General features: G+C 41.4%; 1 protein-coding gene across 10 annotated transcripts in view; it reads left to right on the top strand.

Moving 5' to 3' along the window:
- MRAP2 (melanocortin 2 receptor accessory protein 2) overlaps positions 1-20,807 on the top strand; it is a 63,714-nt gene that overhangs the window by 22,669 nt on the left and 20,238 nt on the right. For 7 of the 10 annotated variants that reach the window (XM_027551468.1, XM_027551466.1, XM_027551465.1 and 4 more), the window contains exons 2-3: positions 6,689-6,821; positions 17,070-17,169. In XM_027551468.1, the coding sequence (XP_027407269.1) occupies positions 6,695-6,821; positions 17,070-17,169 (227 nt within the window). In that variant the 5' untranslated portion in view covers positions 6,689-6,694. Of the gene's footprint in view, positions 1-6,688; positions 6,822-17,069; positions 17,170-17,477; positions 17,755-20,807 lie in introns of those variants that run through there. The other 3 variants (XM_027551470.1, XM_027551473.1, XM_027551471.1) reach the window with 2 other exon arrangements.

Here is a 20,807-nt window from a genome sequence, read left to right as displayed (position 1 = left end):
GAGGTGGATGAAAATGGAGCCTATTATACAGAGTGAAGTAAGCCAGAAAGAAAAACACCAATACAGTATACTAACGCATATATATGGAATTTAGAAAGATGGTAACGATAACCCTGTATGAGAGACAGCAAAAGAGACACAGATGTATAAAACAGTCTTTTGGACTCTGTGGGAGAGGGCGAGGGTGGGATGATTTGGGAGAATGGCATTGAAACATATATAATGTCATATATGAAATGAATCGCCAGTCCAAGTTTGATGCTTGATACTGGTTGCTTGGGGCTGGTGCACTGGGATGACCCAGAGGGATGGTACAGGGAGGGAGGTGGGAGGGGGGTTTGGGATGGGGAACACGTGTATACCTGTGGCAGATCCATGTTGATGTATGGCAAAACCAGTACAATATTGTAAAGTAATTAACCTCCATTAAAATAAATAAATTTATATTAAAAAAAGAAAATAAATTATTGCTCAAATGAAATAAATATTATTGAAATCATTAAAAAAATTTTTTAATAAGATGAATGAAAAACAGAAAAAAGAAATAAAAATAAAACTTAAAAATATTAAAACATTATTCACTTGCAGACTATACAAAAACAGGTAGTAAACTGGATTTGCTTTATCCAGTATACATGATGAGAGTATGCAGGAAAGGAGACATGGGTTAGGATGAATACTAAGTGGTAGGAGGTATACTGAAGTGATAGGAGTGAAGTGGTAGGAGGAATACTCCTGTCAGAGGGAACAGTATGTGTGCAGGTTGTAAGGAGCATGAAGTATTTGAAGAACTGCAAGAAATCCAAGTGCAACTTGATATATGGTATGAGGCAAGAAAAGGGAAGATGGCAGGGCTCAAGTCATGACCTTGTAGAATATCTTAAGGATTTTAGGCTTTGTCCTTAGAGCAATACAAAGCCATTTAAGAATATTAAGCAAAGGAGTGACAGGGCAGTTTGTCTTTTTAAAAAATCATTGGCTGATGTGTGGAGAATGGATTGCAGTGGGTTGGTAACAGTAGAAGCAGAAAAAACAGGAGGCTCAAGAAGCAGGCCAGGTGGATAATGATGGTGTCAATTAGTGACCATAGGCAGAACCACTTCCTGCCAACAACAGGAAGTCGGGATGGTTGGTTTTGCAGAAGAGGAAGATGTGGCTGGCTGAAGTGTCCTGTTTGGCAACATAGCAAATGGAGGGAAAACAACAATGAAAACTCTCATCTTCTGACTGCAGATGCAGTGCTTTTTCCTGTGTGGTGTGAAATTCTTAACATTCTCAAATGGGAATTATGTTCATCCTAATCTACCATTTATCTCTGAACCTCGCAACTGAAGAGCTACTCTTCTTTCTCACACACAGTTCCTTTCTTCTGGAGAGAGTGCTCATAATTAAGGAGAGTTCCTTTTTGGGTTTGAATTGTTCATCTTCATTTCCTGAGGAAATTTATTTCATTGTCAAGGGAAATCACCTCTTGTTCAAATAATAGAAATGCCAGGGAAGATACTGTAGTAATGGTTTCATGTTATTTCTGTGCCAGTATTAGAAAGGTAACCGAATCCTTACTCAAAGTTCAGCTTTTCTTAAAATTTGTATAGCTTTCTTTCCCAAAGGAGAATTGGTACCTTCTCTTCTACCTTAGGAGGCATCACTGTGAACAAAGCTAGTGGAGGTGATGGAATTCCAGTTGAACTGTTTCAAATCCTGAAAGATGATGCTGTGAAAGTGCTGCACTCAATATGCCAACAAATTTGGAAAACTTATCAGTGGCCACAGGACTGGAAAAGGTCAGTTTTCATTCCAATCCCAAAGAAAGACAATGCCAAAGAATGCTCAAACTACTGCACAATTGCACTCATCTCACACGCTAGTAAAGTGATGCTCAAAATTCTCCAAGCCAGGTTTCAACAATATGCGAACCATGAACTTCCAGATGTTCAAGCTGGTTTTAGAAAAGGCAGAGGAAACAGAGATCAAATTGCCAACATCCGCTGGATCATGGAAAAAGCAAGAGAGTTCCCCAAAAATATCTATTTCTGCTTTATTGACTATGCCAAAGCCTTTGACTATGTGGATCACAATAAACTGTGGAAAATTCTGAAAGAGATGGGAATACCAGACCACCTGACTGCCTCTTGAGAAATCTGTATGCAGGTCAGGAAGCAACAGTTAGAACTGGACATGAAACAACAGACTGGTTCCAAATAAGAAAAGGAGTACGTCAAGGCTGTATATTGTCACCCTGTTTATTTAACTTATATGCAGAGTACATCATGAGAAATGCTGGGCTGGAGGAAGCACAAGCTGGAATCAAGATTGCTGGGAGAAATATCAATAACCTCAGATATGCAGATGACACCACCCTTATGGCAGAAAGTGAAGAAGAACTAAAGAGCCTCTTGATGAAAGTGAAAGTGGAGAGTGAAAAAGTTGGCTTAAAGCTCAACATTCAGAAAACAAAGATCATGGCATCTGATCCCATCACTTCATGGGAAATAGATGGGGAAACAGTGGAAACAGTGTCAGACTTTATTTTTCTGGGCTCCAAAATCACTGCAGATGGTGACTGCAGCCATGAAATTAAAAGACACTTACTCTTTGGAAGGAAAGTTATGACCAACCTAGACAGCTTATTAAAAAGCAGAGACATTACTTTGTCAACCAAGGTCCCTCTAGTCAAGGCTATGGTTTTTCCAGTGGTCATGTATGGATGTGAGAGTTGGACTGTGAAGAAGGCTGAGCACTGAAGAATTGATGCTTTTGAACTGTGGTGTTGGAGAAGGCTCTTGAGAGTCCCTTGGACTGCAAGGAGATCCAACCAGTCCATCCGAAAGGAGATCAGTCCTGGGTGTTCTTTGGAAGGACTGATGCTGAAGCTGAAACTCCAGTACTTTGGCCACTGATGTGAAGAGCTGACTCATTTGAAAATACCCTGATGCTGGGAAAGATTGAGGACAGGAGGAGAAGGGGATGACAGAGGATGAGATGGCTGGATGGCATCACTGACTCAATGGACATGGGTTTGGGTAAAGTCCGGGAGTTGGTGATGGACAGGGAGACCTGGTGTACTGCGGTTCAGCAGGTCAGAAAGAGTCAGACACGACTGAGCGACTGAACTGAACTGAATTTCTCCCTTTGGAGTAGTGATTTGTTTGGCTGGGCACTCATAGTCACCCTCTAATTCTGATACTGTCACACATCTCTGGGTCAGAGCACACCCTGTTTTGAACAACAGGATGTGAGGGCTTGGAGTCTGTTTCTGTGGTGTCCAGGACTGGGAATGGGGAAGAAAGCAATAGGGAAAGGTGATGACTTCAGACTGTACTACAAAGCTACAGTCATCAAGACAGTATGGTACTGGCACAAAGACAAAAATATATCAATGCAACAAAACAGAAAGCCCAGAGATAAATCTACATACCTATGGACCCCTTATTTTTAACAAAGGAGGCGAAAATGTACAGTGGAGAAAGGACAATCTCTTTAACAAGTGGTGCTGGGAAAACTGGCCAACCACCTGTAAAAGAATGAAACTAGAACACTTTCTAACACCATACACAAAAATAAACTCAAAATGGATTAAAGATCTAAATGTAAGACCAGAAACTAAAACTCCTAGAGGAAAACATAGGCAAAACACTCTCTGACATAAATCACTGCAAGATCCTCTATGACCCACCTCCTAGAATAATGGAAATAAAAGCAAAAATAAACAAATGGGACCTAATTAAACTTAAAAGCTTTTGCACAACAAAGGAAACTATAAGCAAGGTGAAAAGATAGCCTTCAGAGTGGGAGAAAATAACAACAAATGAAGCAACTGACAAAGCAACAAACAGCTCATGCAGCTCAAAAGCAGAAAAATAAACAACCCAATCAAAAACTGGGCCAAAGAACTAAACAGACATTTCTCCAAAGAAGACATACAGATGGCTAACAAACACATGAAAAGATGCTCAACATCACTCATTATCAGAGAAATGCAAATCAAAACCACAATGAGGTATCATCTTACATTGGTCAGAATGGCTGCTATCAAAAAGTCTACAGACAATAAGTACTGGAGAGGGTATGGAGAAAAGGGAGCCCTCTTATACTGTTGATGGGAATGCAAACTAGTATAGCCACTATGGAGAACAGTGTGAAGATTCCTTAAAAAACTGAAAATAGAACTGCCATATGACCCAGCAATCCCACTGCTGGGCGTATACACTGAGGAAACCAGAGTTGAAAGGGACACATGTACCCCAGTGTCCATTGCAGCACTGTTTATAATAGCCCGGACATAGAAGCAACCTAGATGTCCATCAGCAGATGAATGGATAAGAAAGCTATGATACATATACACAATGGAATATTACTCAGCTATTTAAAAGAACACATTTGAATCAGTTCTAATGAGGTGGATGAAACTGGAGCCTATTACAGAGCAAAGTAAATCAAAAAGAAAAACACCAATACAGTATATTAACGCATATATATGGAATTTAGGGAGAAGGCAATGGTAACCCACTCCAGTACTCTTGCCTAGGAAATCCCATGGAGGGAGGAGCCTGGTAGGCTACAGTCCATGGGGCCGCAAAGAGTCGGACATGACTGAGCGCCTTCACTTTCACTTTTCACTTTCATGCACTGGAGAAGGAAATGGCAACCCACTCCAGTGTTCTTGCCTGGAGAATCCCAGAGTCGGGGGAGCCTGGTGGGCTGCCATCTATGGGGTCGCACAGAGTTGGACACGACTGATGTGACTTAGCAATGGAATTTAGAAAGATGGTAACAATGACCCTTTATGTGAGACAGCAAAAGAGACAGATCTAAAGAACAGACTTTTGGACTCTGTGGGAGAAGGCGAGGGTGGGATGATTTGAGAGAATAGCATTGAAACATGTATATTACCATATGTGAAATAGATCACTAGTCCAAGTTTGATGCATGAAACAGGGCACTCAAAGCCAGTGCACTGGGACAACCCAGAGGGATGGGATGGGGAGGAAGGTGGGAGGGGGAGTTGAGATGGGAGACACATATACAGCCATGGCTGATATATGTCAATGTCTGGCAAAAACCACCACAATATTGTAAAGTAATTAGCCTTCAATTAAGATAAATTAATTAATTTTTTAAAAAAAAGAAAGAAGGAAAGGTGAGACTCATGCTTTGGGGCAGAAGGGTGGTAGAGATTTTGCCTCAGCTTCTCTGGAGGTTGTGCCCTGGAGGCAGCAGTGGGTGGTCCTGACCTATGGTGGGTGGAAGAAGGGGAGCTTCAGAAAGCTCTTGGGTGGGGCAATGGTACTCAGTGGTTATACTGTTCAGCAAATCTTGGTTTTGGCTGGTACTTCATTCAAATTCTTCCTTGCTGCTGCTGCAAAGTCGCTTTAGTTGTGTCCGACTCTGTGCAACCCTATAGACGGCAGCCTGCCAGGCTCCCCTGTCCCTGGGATTCTCCAGGCAAGAACACTGGAGTGGATTGCCATTTCCTTCTCCAGTGCATGAAAGTGAAAAGTGAAAGTGAAGGCGCTCAATCGTGTCTGGCTCTGTGTGACCCCATAGATGGCAGCCCACCAGTCTCCCCCATCCTTGGGATTTTCCAGGCAAGAGTACTGGAGTGGGGTGTCATTGCCTTCTCCAAATTCTTCCTTATGTTACTGTTATTTGTTGCTTAGTGTTCTTCCCCCATTATGGCTTCCCAGGTGGTAAAGAATCTGCTTGCAATGCAGGAGACACAGGTTTGATCCCTGGGTCAGGATGATCCCCTGGAGAAGGGAATAGCCACCCACTCCAGTATTTTTGCCAAGGAAATCCCATGGACAGAGGAGCCTGGTGGGCTACAGTCCATGGGGTCACAAAGAGTCAGACAGAACTAAGTGCCTGAGCATGCACACACATTCTTCCCCCATTATTTAGGGGAGGTCTCTGGGGTCCTGGCCTGACGTCTCCTTCTAGCCCACAATATACGGTGCCTTACATATCACAGGTGCACGGTGCTGGATGCTGGCTCTGTGGACTTGTCATCCTAGGTGTCCATGCTGGATAGTGCAACCTCATTTCACAAAGAAGTCAGCATTTTTTTAATCTAAAATTGTAACAGATAAAGGCATTGGCATATCCAGAAAATAGGACAAATTTCAGGAATTAGTGGTGGCCAAGACTGGGGCTTCCACTGAGGATCTTCCCCAATGATGTGACTTTTGATGTCCCCTTCTCTTGCTCCACTCTATTTCATTAGATGTAGGTGGCATGTCCTTATTTTTCTATGGAAGGTGCTTGATAGAAATCTATTGAGCTGCTTCTCTCCTGCCACTGATTTTATTTATCCTCTGTAGGCTCTTTATAGGTGGTGATATGTGGTCAGGCTAAAGTTGTGAGCTCAGAGGATTTGGGTACACTCTCTCCCTCCTTCTTTCTTTCGTCAGTTACTGGAACTTGGTTGTGTGCTAGGCACTGGGTTAAGTTCTGGGGGAACAACCTCAAAAGAAAACATGATGTCTGGTTACAAATATATGCCAGTCTCGTGGAGAGAGAAAAGGAAATAATGACCTCTTGGGGTGAAGTATGGGAAGCCAGGGAGAAATGTCCTTTACCTGATGGATAAGACCTCCCTTAGGCTTTTGCCTGCTGACCTCCTGAAGATGGTCAAGGACAGTGTGGGTAAGTTAACAAACTCTGTGCTTGCCTTTCTCCATTTGTGCAGGTAGAAATGTCTGCCCAGAGGTTAATTTCTAACAGGACAGCCCAGCAATCTGCGTCTAATTCTGATTATACCTGGGAATATGAGTATTATGAGATTGGACCAGTTTCCTTTGAAGGACTGAAGGCTCACAAATGTAAGTCTTGTGCACTTTCCCACTGTAAGCATGTTGTGTGTTTGCCTTAATGTGTGAAGCCACCAGTGTTAACTTTCCCCGGACATGCTTATACATAACTTTACCCTCTACCCCCTAACCCCCCTAAATCCCCTCCATATATAGGCTCATTGATCTGGGATGTATAATGTGAATGATGAAGAACTTGCAAGATTCCCTTAGTGGAAGATGAGTCAATGTCCCTTTCAAATTGAAACTTAAAAATTTTAATGATTCCAGCTCTCCAAAACTGTGAACATTTAGACCATCAAAAATGTATACACAAATAGAATCTAGGACTCTAATTTGAAGACCCTTCCTTTTGTAACACTTGGTTCACAGCATCCTTCAGCCCTGCTGGGTTTCTGGGACTGTGGAAAGCAGTCTGTCTGTGTTTTTTCTTTTTTTTTTTTTTGTCTGTGTTTTTTCATGATAAAGGACCAGAAGAGTTCACGATCATTCCCAACTCTGTGTTATAGGCATGAATTGTGCTTCATGTTATTGGAGTAATTAATCATCTAGCACAGAGCAAGGAAATATAATTCTATGAAAGGGTACTGTTCACCTCTAGTCATAACTGCCTGCTGACTGGCAAGCATGAAACAGCTGTTTCCTTAAGCAGAGTTGACATGAGCAGAAACTGCTGCCCATTCCCGGGCCCTGTCGTGGTTACCCTGTAAATATCCTAGAGATGTTTGGCTGTTTCAGAATGAATGTCCACAGTACTATAAAAGTGGTAGGTCCTTTACTGAACCAGATGAATGGGACATGTTTAAGAAATACAAGAGGATTAGAATTGAAGATGAATGTGGCCAAGGAAGTGCTTTCACTCCTTTCATATTTTCTGGCCTCTGCCTCTCTGAGCTGTCTTGGCATCATGATCTCTCACCCCTACTTGCTGCTCCATTGCAAGGTGGACTTTCTAGTTTTTTCCAGCTTCACTGAGATATAATTGACAAATAAAATTGTCATATATTTATACAATAAATAAAATAATGATACATTGTGTATATTGTGAGAGGATTCTCTCCATCAACTTAATTAACATTTCTATCACCTCAGGTATATGTATTTGATTGTTTATCCATCGGTAAGAACATTTAGGTTCTACTCTCTTGCCAACTGTACAAGATAATATTATCAACTATACTTTCCATGTTACACGTCAGGTCCCCAGACCTTATTCATCTTATAGCTGAAAAATTTGTACTCTTTTTACCAACCTCTCCCGATTTCCCCACCCTTCAGCCTCTGGCAACCACTTTTCCACTCTCTGTTTCTTTGAGTTCGACTTCTCTTTTAAAGTCTACATATAAGTGATATCATGCTCTAATTGTCTTTCTCTAACTAGCTTATCTCACTTTATATAATGCCTTCCAGTTTCACCCTTGTTGTCATAAATAACAATATTTCCTTCTTAAAGGCTGAATAATACTCAAATATCTATCATCTATCACATTTTCTTAGTCCATTCATCAGTGAATGGACAGTGAGATTGTTTCCATACCTTGGCTATTATGAATAATGCTGCAATGAACAGGAGAGTACAGATACCCTCTTCAAGGTAATGCTTTCATTTCCTCTGGCTCTATTTCCAAAAGTGGAAAAGCTGGATCTTATGGTAGTTCTGTTTTAATTTCTTGAGGAACTTCATACATAGTGGCTATACCAGTTACATTCCTACCAACAGTGTACAAGGGTTATCTTTTCTCCATATCCTCACCAACATTTGTTCTCTCTTGTCTTTTTTGATTCTAACAGGGGTGAGATGATATCTCTTTGAGGTTTTGAACTGCATTTCCCTAATGATTGGCGATGTTGAATACATTTTCACGTGCCTGTAACATTTGGATATTGTCTGCGGAAATATGTCTGTTCAGGCCCTTTGCCCATATTTTAATTGGGTTTATTTTGCTATTGAGTTATACGAGTCCCTTGTATAATTTGGATGTTAAACTCTTACCAGATATGTGGTTTGCATATGTCTTCTCCTATTCCATAGGTGACCTTTTCACTTTATTGATGGTTTCCGATGGTAAAGCATCTACCTGCAATGCAGGAGATCCAGGTTCAATCCCTGGGTCAGGAAGATCCCCTGGAGAAGGAAGTGGCAACCCACTCCAGTACTCTTGCCTGGAAAATCCCATGGACGGAGGAGCCTGGTAGGCTACAGTCCATAGGGTTGCAAAGAGTCCGACAGGGCTGAGCAACCTCACTTTCACTTTGCTATGCAGAAGCTATTTAGTTTAATGTAGTCCTACTTGTTTATTTTGCTTTTGTTGCCTTTGCTTTGGGTGTTAAATCCAAAAAATCATTACTAAGAGTGATATCAAAGAGCTTACTCCTATATTTATGACCCTTATTTTGAACTCTCACTAAGATCTATTTCTAGAGATTTATCTTGTTCTTTTGTTTGGAACATATTCCTCTATTTCTTCCTTCTTCTTGACTCTCTGTGTTGGTTTCTGTGCATTAGCTAAAACAGCCACTTCTTCCAGTCTTAAAGGAGTGGCATGTAGGAAATGTTTTGTGAGAAGCCCTGGCCACCAGAGCTAGGCACTCAAGGAAACTCAAGCCCTGTATGGGCTGCGCAGTGGGCAGAGTGCTTGCCCAGCCCAGCTGTGGCTTGCAGCTGTGACACAGGGGTGGGTGGGGCTCCCAGGGGAGCACCCCTACTGACACTAGCAGGTTAGAGGGAGAGTTCTAAGATGGCACCCACCAGCCCTGGAATTAGCAAGGTAGAATGAGATCATAAAAATGGCATCTGCCAATGTGTCCATCACCGGAAAGAGTCCCAGCAAATTTGTGCCTCTCCAGCAGAAGCTTTAAGATTAGTTAGTGGGTCTCCTTTCTGAATAGTCCAAGTGATTTTCAAATTGGTGTTTTGTACTAGGTCCCCGGGTGAGGGAGTCTGTGCACGAGCCCTTTAAACATATTCTCCATTCCCTACAGAGCTCTGTTTTTCCTGAAAGTAACACCCATTGGTTTTTTAAAGTCAACCATTTTGGGGGCTTGTTTTTCCTAGGCAGGATCGGCGATCTGGGATGCTTTTGATGGAACTCAGACCCCTCTCACCTTAGAGAAGAGTTCTGTATTTTTGAGATCTCTCCCAATTGTGGATTGCTGCACCTAGGATGGAGTTTTTTTCTGTTTGTTTTTTTTTTTTTTGGTGAGACTGTGTTTCTGCCTCTGCTAACTGTCTCAGTGCTGTCTTTTTATCCTTTGTCATAGAGGCTCTGATTGTTCAGTTTTCAGGTCTTTTCTGAGGAAAGTATCCCTGTGTAGTTGTAGTTGTATGTCCCTAGGAGAAGGTGAATTTGAGACCTTCTTACACTGCTATCTTGAACTGCCTCCAGTGGGGCTCCAGATGTGTGGTCCAGATCCTTCCTCGGGGAGGATGAGAATTGGGGCTTACCTCTGATTGCATGATGCTCTGCTGGGGGTGGGGTTAATGGCAGGAGATGACTCAGCCTTTCTTACTGATTTGAAGGTGGGTACTTTCTCATTTGTCAGATGTGTAGGAGTCATTCAGCTAGCTTCTGGAACTCTTTCAGAGGGAACTGCTCCATATGTAGCCATATATTCCATGTGTCTGTGGGAAGAGGGGACCACAGGAGCCTCCCAAGCCTCCATCTTGGTCGACCCCCAGTTCCAGCTAATTAAGTTTTAGACTTTTCCTCACCCCTGATTGCAGGAAGGACCACAAGAGCCTGGCTTCACCTGTAGGTCCTGAGGGTCTGGATGCTGCTGATTGCTGGTGGCTGTGGTTGAGCAACTCCTGGGCCATTAGAGGGACAGGGGCAGTGATAGCTGGCTGGTTCCTGCCTTCTGGTCTCCATCGATGGGGTTGTAAAGGGTTTGGAGTTAAAAATTTCCTATATCAGGAGCTTTCTATTTTTGTTCCTTAAAAAGCATTAACTAAATCACATATCCTTTACTCCTGAAGTGAATAGTAATAATCAAATGCTTTCACACACTCCTTTGTTGTTATTTTCTGCTCAGTAGTTCTGTATGGAAGTAAAAGAAAAGCACGTGCAATCTGTTAGGATGTACTCTCATCCATTATCTGATGGAGGGCTATTGCTGTCAGGGTGTGAATCACCCTCCTTAATTTGCTTTGATTCTTTAATCCGTTATTTTTCTGGAACAGTCTGTGAGTAAGGATACTTGCTGTTAAGGATTTTAATTAAATCCTTAATTAAAATTAATTGAGGGGCAATTGACTGGGCAAATCACCATATGTTTTCCTGTAATCTAAGTTTTTATAACTTCATGACACAGATTTTATTTTTGTGTCATTTTGCTTCTGCCTCTTTTTCTTAGTTTAAAGGGCAATACTGCTGTAATTTTGGTTGGGGCATTTCCAGGGAAGTTGAAAATCTCTTTGGGGCATATTACATTTAGAGATGATTATAGCTGGAAAAAATTCCTGCAAAATATAGGCAGAAATGTAGGCATTACTTACACATTTTACTTACTATACCATTAAGAAGGAGAGCTTTTTGTCAGTGTTAGCATTCATTTTAGGCAAAAAACAGAAATTCCTAGGTAAGTCTTTACTATTTTGATATAAGAGATCTGATTAGAGGCTCTTAGCTTCCAGAACAAACTCCAAGACATACAGGAAAATAAGTCAATTATTGTACTGTGTACCTTTAGGATTAGTGTCTTCCATTTTAAAAAGCTGTTATTCTGGGCTTCATGTGCATCTCCTTATTTTGCTGAAAAAAATTCAAAGCCAATTAGGTGCAAGTTGAAAAGAATGAAAATCAGTTACTTCAAGGAGAAGCGTTTAGGAAGATAGGAGAGACCATAACAGTTATCTTTTTACTTTACCTGTGATGGGTTGTTCTTAGCAACAATAGTTACATCTCTAGTTAGACTAAGTTCTCCTGCCTGCTGAAATTAAGATCCTATCTCTATAGGGTCTTTCATCTGAGAAACAACCTCTGATGATCATTGTAAATTCTCCTTTTGCCTTCAGTTTCAAATCTGGTAATAAACTTTATAACTATCTGAAGTGGACCTGTATCTGACATACATTTGGTACCAGAAAAATGGACATTCATTCATCCATTCATTCTATACGTATTTATTGAGCACCTGTTATTTGCAGCACTATTTTTGTTAATAAATTTAATTGAAGGATAATTGCTTTCCAATATTGTGATGGCTTTTGCCATACCTCAACATGAATCGCCCACAGGTACACATGCATCCCCTCCATCCTGAATCCCCCTCCTGTGTTCCTCCCCACACTATCCTTCTGGGTTGTCCCAGAGTGCCAGTTTTGGGTGCCCTTCTTTATGCATCAAACTTGCACTGGTCATCCATTTACATATGGTAACGTACATGTTTCAGTGCTGTTCTCTCAAATCACCCCACCCTCACCTTCTCCCACTGAGTCCAAAAGTCTGTTCTTTACATCTGTGTCTCCTTTGCGTGCAGCCCCATGTTAAGTAATGGAGGTACAGCAGTGAACAGAAAAGAAAAAAGCCCGTCTCTTATGGATCTTGCATTCTACTCAGAGAGACAGATAGTAAACAAATAGACAAACTATGCCAGATGGTGATAAAAGATAAAGTAGGGAAAGGAGGTGTGAAGTGTGGAGGTGAAAGTATAGATAGAACGGCCATGGAAGGCCTTCCTGAGAAGGAGAAATATGAAAAAATGCCTGAAGGAAGTGAGAGATTGAGCTATAAGATACCTGGGGAAGAACATTACAGAAAATGCCCCATGGTTTGCAGTAAGACCTGTGATTGGGAGCACAGCAGACACAAGTGCTGGAAGCCCACTGTTGACTCCTTGCAAGGAGTAGTCCATACCACAGAACTGATCCTAACACCTTAGGAACCAGAATCGGTATGAGGACAGTGCTTGCTCTGGTGTCCTGAGCCCTGTCTTTCAAATTAAGCAGTAACCCTTGCTTTTCATACAACCACGAGATGGAAAGGTCACAATATATTCTTTTTAAAAAATTTTTATTATATTGGACTATAGCTGATTTGGGCTTCCCTGGTAGCTCAGCTGGTACCAAATCAACCCAATTCAATTCCTTGGTTGGGAAGTTCCCCTGGAGAAGGGATAGGCGACCCACTCCAGTATTCTTGGGCTTCCCTGGTGGCTCAGATGGTAAAGAATCTGCCTGCAATGCAGGAGACCTGGGTTCAGTCCCTAGGTTGGGAAGATCCCCTGGAGGAGGGCATGGCAACCCACTCTAGTATTCTGGCCTGGAGAATCCCTGTGGACAGAGAAGCCTGGCAGGCTACAGTCCATGGGGCTGCAAAGAGTTTGGCCAAAAACAAACTTCTTGGCCAACCTAACGCAATTTTGTGTTAGTTTCAGATGACCATCAAAGTGATTCAGTTACACAGATACCTGTTGCTTTTCAAATTCTTTTTCCATTTACATTACTACAAGATATTTAGCAGAGTTCCCTGTGCTGTACAGTAGGTCTTTGTTGGTTATCTATGTTATACACAGTAGTGAGTGTATGTTAATCCCAAACTCCCAATTTACCCCTCCCCTCCTCCTTTCTCTTTTGGTAACCATCAGTTTGTTTTCTCAGTCTGTAAGTCTGTTTCTGTTTTATAAATAAGTTAATTTGTATCATTTTTTTTTATATTTCATGTATAACCATTACAATATTTGTCTTTCTCTGACTTACTTCACTTAGTATGATCATCACATTATTGCATTCTTTTTAATGGCTGAGTAATATTCCATTGTGTATATGTACCACATCTTTATCCATTCATCTGTTAATGGACACTGAGTTTGCTTCCACGTCTTGGCTGTTGTAAACAGTGCTGCAGTTGAACATTGGGGTGCATGTATTCTTTCAAACCATGGTTTTCTCTGGATATTTGCCCAGGAGTGGGATTGCTGGATCATATGGTAGCTCTATTTTTAGTTTTTTAAGGAACCTCCATACTTAAGTGGAGGTTAAGCCACTCCAACTTCATAGTGGCTATGCATTCTCACCAGCAGTGTAGAAAGGTTCCCTTTCTCCACACCGTTTCTGGTATTTATTGTTTGTAAACTTTTAATGATGGCCATTCTGACTGGTGGTGGGGGTGGGGGGAATGGGATGGGATAGTTACTCTCATCCTCCCCTAGATTGGAGAACATAATGTATGGAAAAACAGATCATAGCAGTGAAAACCGTGCAGCTGTCAGCTCTCTTGTTTGATTCCTTTCACTAGAGGTCAGACAAAGGGACAGTTATTTTATTATGATGCATTCTATCTGGAATTCCCCTGGGCAGTTTTCTCTTACTGTACTCTCTTGCTGTAATGGTCTCTAAGTAGCTCAGTCTCTAGACAGGACAGAAGTAGCTGTTTGGCTGTATTAGAAACCCCCGTGGAAGGCTTTTCCTTAACCAACCAGGTTTCTTGGAGCCCCCACTCACTGTATGTAAACCTCTGTTCTGACTTCCTCCTGAGAAAGGGTACTCTGGGGAAGACCAGAGGCTCTGTATTCCTCTTTTCACTGAAATGCTTGTGGCCATGAAATGACATAGAAATAAAACTTCAAGAGAGTTTGGTTGTTCCTGGAATGAGATGGAGCTCTCTGAAGTTCTCTGAAAGGGGCTCAGAGTGAGAAAGTTATCTGGGCTTGGGCCGCGTGTCAGAGGATGAGGTAGAAGAGAATTAACAGAGATAATCTGAGGAAGCAGAATTTCCTCTGGGGGAGAATGTGAGTAAGCAAAGCTACTTAAAGCATATTGTCATGAGAAACGTGGATTCCACATTATCAAGAGAATGCGTGAAAATGCCACTGGACCATGGGGATTCTAAAATTCTAACCACAGCTCTCCTCATTCCCACTCTCCTCTCTCTCGTGACGACTTTGCTGAGGGCTGAGACCCTCTCGGGTCCCACGTTATTGTTGCTTTTTGATCAGCTCCCTGGGTCACTAGAAAGCCGGGGTAAGGGACTGGGCTGGGTTAAAGGCACACTCCTCTACCTGTGACCACCCTAGGCTAGGGGGCTGGAGGACACATGGGGATCCAGCCACCATTGGCAGTGTGAGAGCTGTCCTCATGCGAACCCCTCCCTAGTAAACAGATTTGAAAATGAATCAACATGACTAAATTCTCAACCGAGGACTTACGTAACGCTGGCAGGTCATTTTAGAATTGGCTTTTGCTATTCAGGCAGTTGATGAAGTAGAGGAGGCTGAGCTGTCATTTATCTGCAAAATGATGCTTTGCAGTCTGTGCCCCCATAACTGAGATGCTATTGTTACATGTTAATTGCTTTTGTACACATGTGTTTTTTGGTATTTGTCCTTATGTCTTGTTAGGCTTCATTTCCATTAGTTTTTAAGGTAAAGTCTACAATTCCTGTTTCTCAGGCACTCTTAACCCTGGGCAAGATAAATTGGTTTTGCATCCAGAGTACTGAATAAATGCCATTGAATGAACTGGGGCTCTGTAACAACTTAAGGGGCGGGAAGGGGTAGGTGGTGGGAGGGAGAATCAAGAAGGAGGGGAAATATGTATACTTATAGCTGATTCATGTTGATGTATGGCAGAAACTAACACAATATTATAAAGCAATTATCCTTCAATTAAAAATAAATAATTTTTAAAAATGTCGTTAAATAAAGGTTGTTACCCTCTAGGCAATAGTATATTTAGAATAAAAGTAAGAATTATGCAAAGCAAGTTGCTAATCTGACTTCTTCATATTAGAAAGAGTGCTATATACACATAATTCAATTAGAATAATGCTTTGTATTTAAACACATTTAGTGTATAAGTTCTGTTCACCTTTTTTAAAATTGCTAGGCATCCTCACTGTATTGCCATGTAGATAAACTTCTTTGAATAGATCAGAAAATGTAAAATAGTTTAACCCCGTTGCTTCCCCCAAACTTAAGACCTTATGATGAATGTGCCAGGTTGTGTAGACAGCTCAGTCTCAGCCCCATGTGAGAGACACACACTAGTGACTATTACCCGTGATAGGATCAAGGAGGGACCTGTGTAGAGAAGCACAGACAGAAAAATCATGGGGTTCACAGGAGGGAGCAGGCACATCATTTGGGGAGATTAGGCTTTCTGAAGGAGTTGATGTAGGGAATGCGCTTTGAATGAGGGATAGACTTTCATTATCTCCAGTTTGGGGAAAGTTGCTCCAGCCAGGTGAAGGTATGGGCCCCTGAAAAGGTGTGAGTATTAAGAAACTATGCCTAAGGGTTCAGGCAAATACAGGAATACAGTGTCGCCTAGACTGGTTGGAAGCATGAGTTTTAAAGTAAGGATCAACTGGGAGAAAATGACCAATTAAACAATCAGATCAGATCAGATCAGATCAGTCACTCAGTCGTGTCCGACTCTTTGCGACCCCATGAATCGCAGCACGCCAGGCCTCCCTGTCCATCACCAACTCCCAGAGTTCACTCAGACTCATGTCCATTGAGTCAGTGATACCATCCAGCCATCTCATCCTCTGTCGTCCCCTTCTCCTCCTGCCCCCAATCCCTCCCAGCATCAGAGTCTTTTCCAGTGAGTCAACTCTTCGCATGAGGTAGCCAAAGTACTGGAGTTTCAGCTTTAGCATCATAGACTGCAAATGTGAGCTACCTTCTTCTCAGATGCCAGATATTGTAAAAGTGCTTTGTATATTGAATCTGTTCTCATGTGGAAAAGGTCAATTCTATTTTTGTTGAAGTATTTTTTGTGAAAGAGCAATATTATCAGAGGTACGATAAAGCAGATTCTATTAGAAATGAGGCCCAGGCAAAGACCGAAGGCAGAAGAGCACTCAGGAGGCCATTTGTATGTTCTTTGCAGGATGTAGTGAAGACGTGAGTTATGCCAGCATGAACATGAGTGAAAAAACAAAACTGGGTTGAGTTGAATCAGATGTCATTTTAAGCTTCATCCTGTAGTTTCTGCTAAAAATTGGATTTTCTAACTCAAGACACTTCAGTCTTGAGGACTTAGACAGCCTGATTCCGTCTTAAATTCTTCCATCGGGATGTAGAACCAAGAGTCAGGAAGGCTGGCATCTCCGAGTGTTACCTGAGTCAGGAGCCTGCAGACATGGACTCTTCCCTCATTCCTTGTATTAACTGTTCCCTGTTGTCCGATAGTTCAAGGTTGTCTCAGAAGACTGTGACCATCCTCTCTCATTTCATGTATCAAAAAGCACAGATTCCTTGAATGTTTAAATTTTATGTTGCTATGAAATACTAATCCCAGTGTTAACTGTCTTACAGATTCCATTGTGATTGGATTTTGGGTTGGCCTTGCAGTCTTTGTGATTTTTATGTTTTTTGTGCTGACTCTGCTGACCAAGACAGGAGCCCCACACCAAGAGTAAGTTTGGGCTGTTTCTAAATGTCTGTTAAACCCCACAGGGACTTGAAGAAACAGAAATAGTATCCAGGGGGTGGGGTTGCTTCTAATGGGTGGAGAGCTGGATTTGCTGTCCAGACCCAGGTGCTGGTTGGGTGGGACCTGTTTTCCTCCTGGCACTCTGCCTCTTGCTTCTGAGGCTTCTTCTCAAGTGAACCCTCGTGCACCTGGGTTTCTTGGTCTTTCCTGTAGTCTTAATGCTGATCCTGGCTTGATGTTTATTTTGAAAGATTACTAATTAGGATGGATTTTCTCCTTATTCCCAAAAGAATTTAGGTGACTCACCAGACTGAAAACGATGAAAAAGGACAATAACAAAAATAGGATGAAAGCTAGCTTAAAAAACATTTCAAGGAGCAGAGAAATGATACTCGACTAAATTGTTTAATTATTCACTGAATTCAGCACTTAATTTCCTCAAAATGAGATAAAGGATTATAAAATTTTCATGATGTGGTAAAGAACATCTGTGATGGGCTTTGGATTTATGGAGGAAATGATTGCATGGATGCTTAATGAGTGTTGAATAACATCAAAACATAATTGGTAAGTTATGGTTTGCAAAAACTCAGAAATGTTTTAGAGACTTTTTAAAATCCCAACTCTTCCAAAAAAAGGAAAAAATAACAACTTGTTTGATACCTTGTCAGTCAGTTCCAGAAGGCAACAGATAGCTAGGTAATTAGAAGAGCTTTTAAAAAAATTAATGTTCTTATTGAAATATGTTGTGTTAATTTCTGCTCTACAGCAGAGTGACTCAGTTACACACATATTTCTGTTTTTTTAGTATTCTTTTCCATAATGGTTTATCCCAGGATACTGAATGTGGTTCTCTGTTTTATACAGTAGGATGTTTCTTTTTATCCATTCTATATCTATTAGCTTGCATTTACTGGTCCCAAACTCCCAGTCCATTCCTCTGTTACCTTGGCAACCACAAGGCAATATCTATAAGTCTATTTCTGTTTCATAGATAGGTTCATTTGGGCCATATTTTAGATTCCACATATAAGTGATGTCATATGGTATTTGTCTTTTTCTTTCTGACTTACTTCACTTAGTATGATAATCTCTAGTTGCATTGATGTTGCTGCAAAATGGCATTATTGCATTCTTTTTTATGGCTGAGTAATATTCCATTGGATATATGTACCACATCTTCACTATCCATTCATCCCTTGATGGACATTTAGGTTGTCTCTGTATCTCAGCTGTTGTGAATAGTACTGCTGTGAACATAGAGGTGCGTGTATCTTTTTTAATTAGAGCTTTTGACAAATGGACTAGTCACAAGTTGTGGCCTGGGAAGAGAGCAGCCCCTCTTCCTGGATGGGGCAGGATGCCAGGGCTCAGAACACTGAGGAGTAGATGCCCAAATCTGAAGGGCCCTGATTGTCTTTCAGGAGCCCTGCAGAGAGACTGGCTGAGAGGAGCAATGACCCAGGTCAAGGGACACAGCCCAGTGTGACCTCTTAGGGAGGGAGCCTCCGATAAATACCCAGACCTGTCTTTCCCCATCTCTCCCCTTTCTCACCACTGCTCCCCGCTGGCTGAGCACCCCACCACTACCAGTGGCCAAAGCCTACATCAGAGGTCAGTTTCCCAGGGCACAGAGCAGGGTGGGGAAGGGTAGGGAATGACCTGGGAGACTAAATGGAAGAAAGTGAGCTCAAATCCTCACATTTCCATTCAATGTCTCCCTTCATCCTCACAGCCTAGCAGTGGTGTTCTCATTGTATCTCATCACACAGTCTGCAGTGTCTGCTGTTCAGTCTTCAGCCTGCACTTGAACTCTAACAACTAGTCATAGATAAAGGGAACAGTTCTGCCCATCACATAGCTGTTTTCAGACATTAAGGTCTGGGAGAAAAATTCAAACACATGTTAAATGAACGTAAAAGACCATTATATTGAAGGCTATGGAGATGGATGGTTGAGAATCTCTGGAATAGCCACTAAAAAAATATGAACTTTCCCTTTTCTGTCTCCTTGTTTTTGTAAACATCTGCATATGTCTTTGCTTCAGCATATTAGTCCAAGGAGTTTAGAAATATGGTGTAGATTATAGCAGTAGTAAAAGAAGCTGAGGACAAACTCAAGTTATAGCACATCTGGTAGAGTGATTGGGGAATAGTAAACCCCTTTATCTTCCTTCTCTTCAGATAGCCAGATGGACCTTTGCATGGTTATTGAGATGTACTTGTTTGATATAAGATGCACGTGATTTCATAGATGGGAACACCCTAGCTCAAAAGGGAGCATGACTTCCTGTAATGAGTAATTTTGTGTTTGTCTAGGCCATGATATTTGGTGAAACATTATTCTAGATGTTTCTGTGATGGTTTTTTTTTTAGGTGAGATCAGTCTTTTAGGAAGACTGATCATCCTCCATAATGAGGGTGGGGCCTCATCCAACTGCAAAAGGCGTTCCTAGAAACAGATGGACCTCTGTCTAGCAAAAAGGAATTCTGGCAAAGGACTGCCTTCAGACTCAGACTGCAGCTCTTCCCTGTGTCTTCAGCCTGTCCAAACCCTACAGATTTTGGACTTGCCTGTCTCCACCATCACATGAACCAATTTCTTAAACTAAATCTGTCCCCACCTCACCCTGAATGGATAGATAGATAGATATAGAAATAAATGTGCACAGGCACATACACACACACACACACACACACACTCACACACTCACACACTCACACATACACACCCAAACACCCCTGTTGGTTCTGTTTCTCTGGATAACACTGACTAATACATTGACTTAACATTTCACGTTGACCCTGGGTAGCTGAGGCTTGTTTTTCCCCTTTTCCAGTTGGCAGTTTGTCCTTCTAATAGATGATTTCTCTTTTGATGGTGATTCTTAGTCATCTCAAAGAACAGGGGTCATTGTAATCCTACATGCTTTTGGTGAGGTTAAGGAGCAAGTTTGACCTTTTTATTTTTACTTTTAATGAAACAATGGATGAGCCCTCAGGGCCACACTTTAAATGTTTTTCTGAAGCAGTGTAAGACATGCATTTGGCTGTAGTATATCCAAATGAAACTGAATGATACAGACATATGGAAAAATCCCTAAATGGAGCAGTTAACAATGGTTTTATATCTTAGTAAACTTGACATTTATTTGGCAGGAAATATTTTTTGTAAAATAGACATTATCCAAGCAGCCAACTTTAAAATAAAACAGTCAGTTTTAAGTTTGCCCCTGATAATTAGACATGGAGGACATAATGATAAATCACTGAGAATAATGCTAAGAACATTTTTTGACATTTACCATCTGTCAGGGTCTGTTAATCACTTTATAGTATAATCTCACTAAGTTCTCACTGAAAGATGAAGTAAATCACATAGGATTTATCCTGTAAAATCTCACCTTACAGTTGAGAAAAAAGAGACTGAATCACTCATATAAGGATTCACAGGTTTTAAAAAAATTATGCATATTAAAAAGCAGAGACATTGCTTTGCCAACAAATGTCCATATAGTCAAAGCTATGGTTTTCTCAGTAGTCATGTATGGATGTCAGAGCTGGACCATAAAGAAGTCTGAGTGCTGAAGAATTGACACTTTTGAACTGTGGTGTTGGAGA

The sequence above is a fragment of the Bos indicus x Bos taurus genome, chromosome 9 (genome assembly GCF_003369695.1).
Source record: "Bos indicus x Bos taurus breed Angus x Brahman F1 hybrid chromosome 9, Bos_hybrid_MaternalHap_v2.0, whole genome shotgun sequence".
Classification (NCBI taxonomy): domain Eukaryota; kingdom Metazoa; phylum Chordata; class Mammalia; order Artiodactyla; family Bovidae; genus Bos; species Bos indicus x Bos taurus.
The sequence above is the reverse complement of the archived record's forward strand: the minus strand, read 5'-3'. Positions and strand labels throughout refer to the sequence as shown.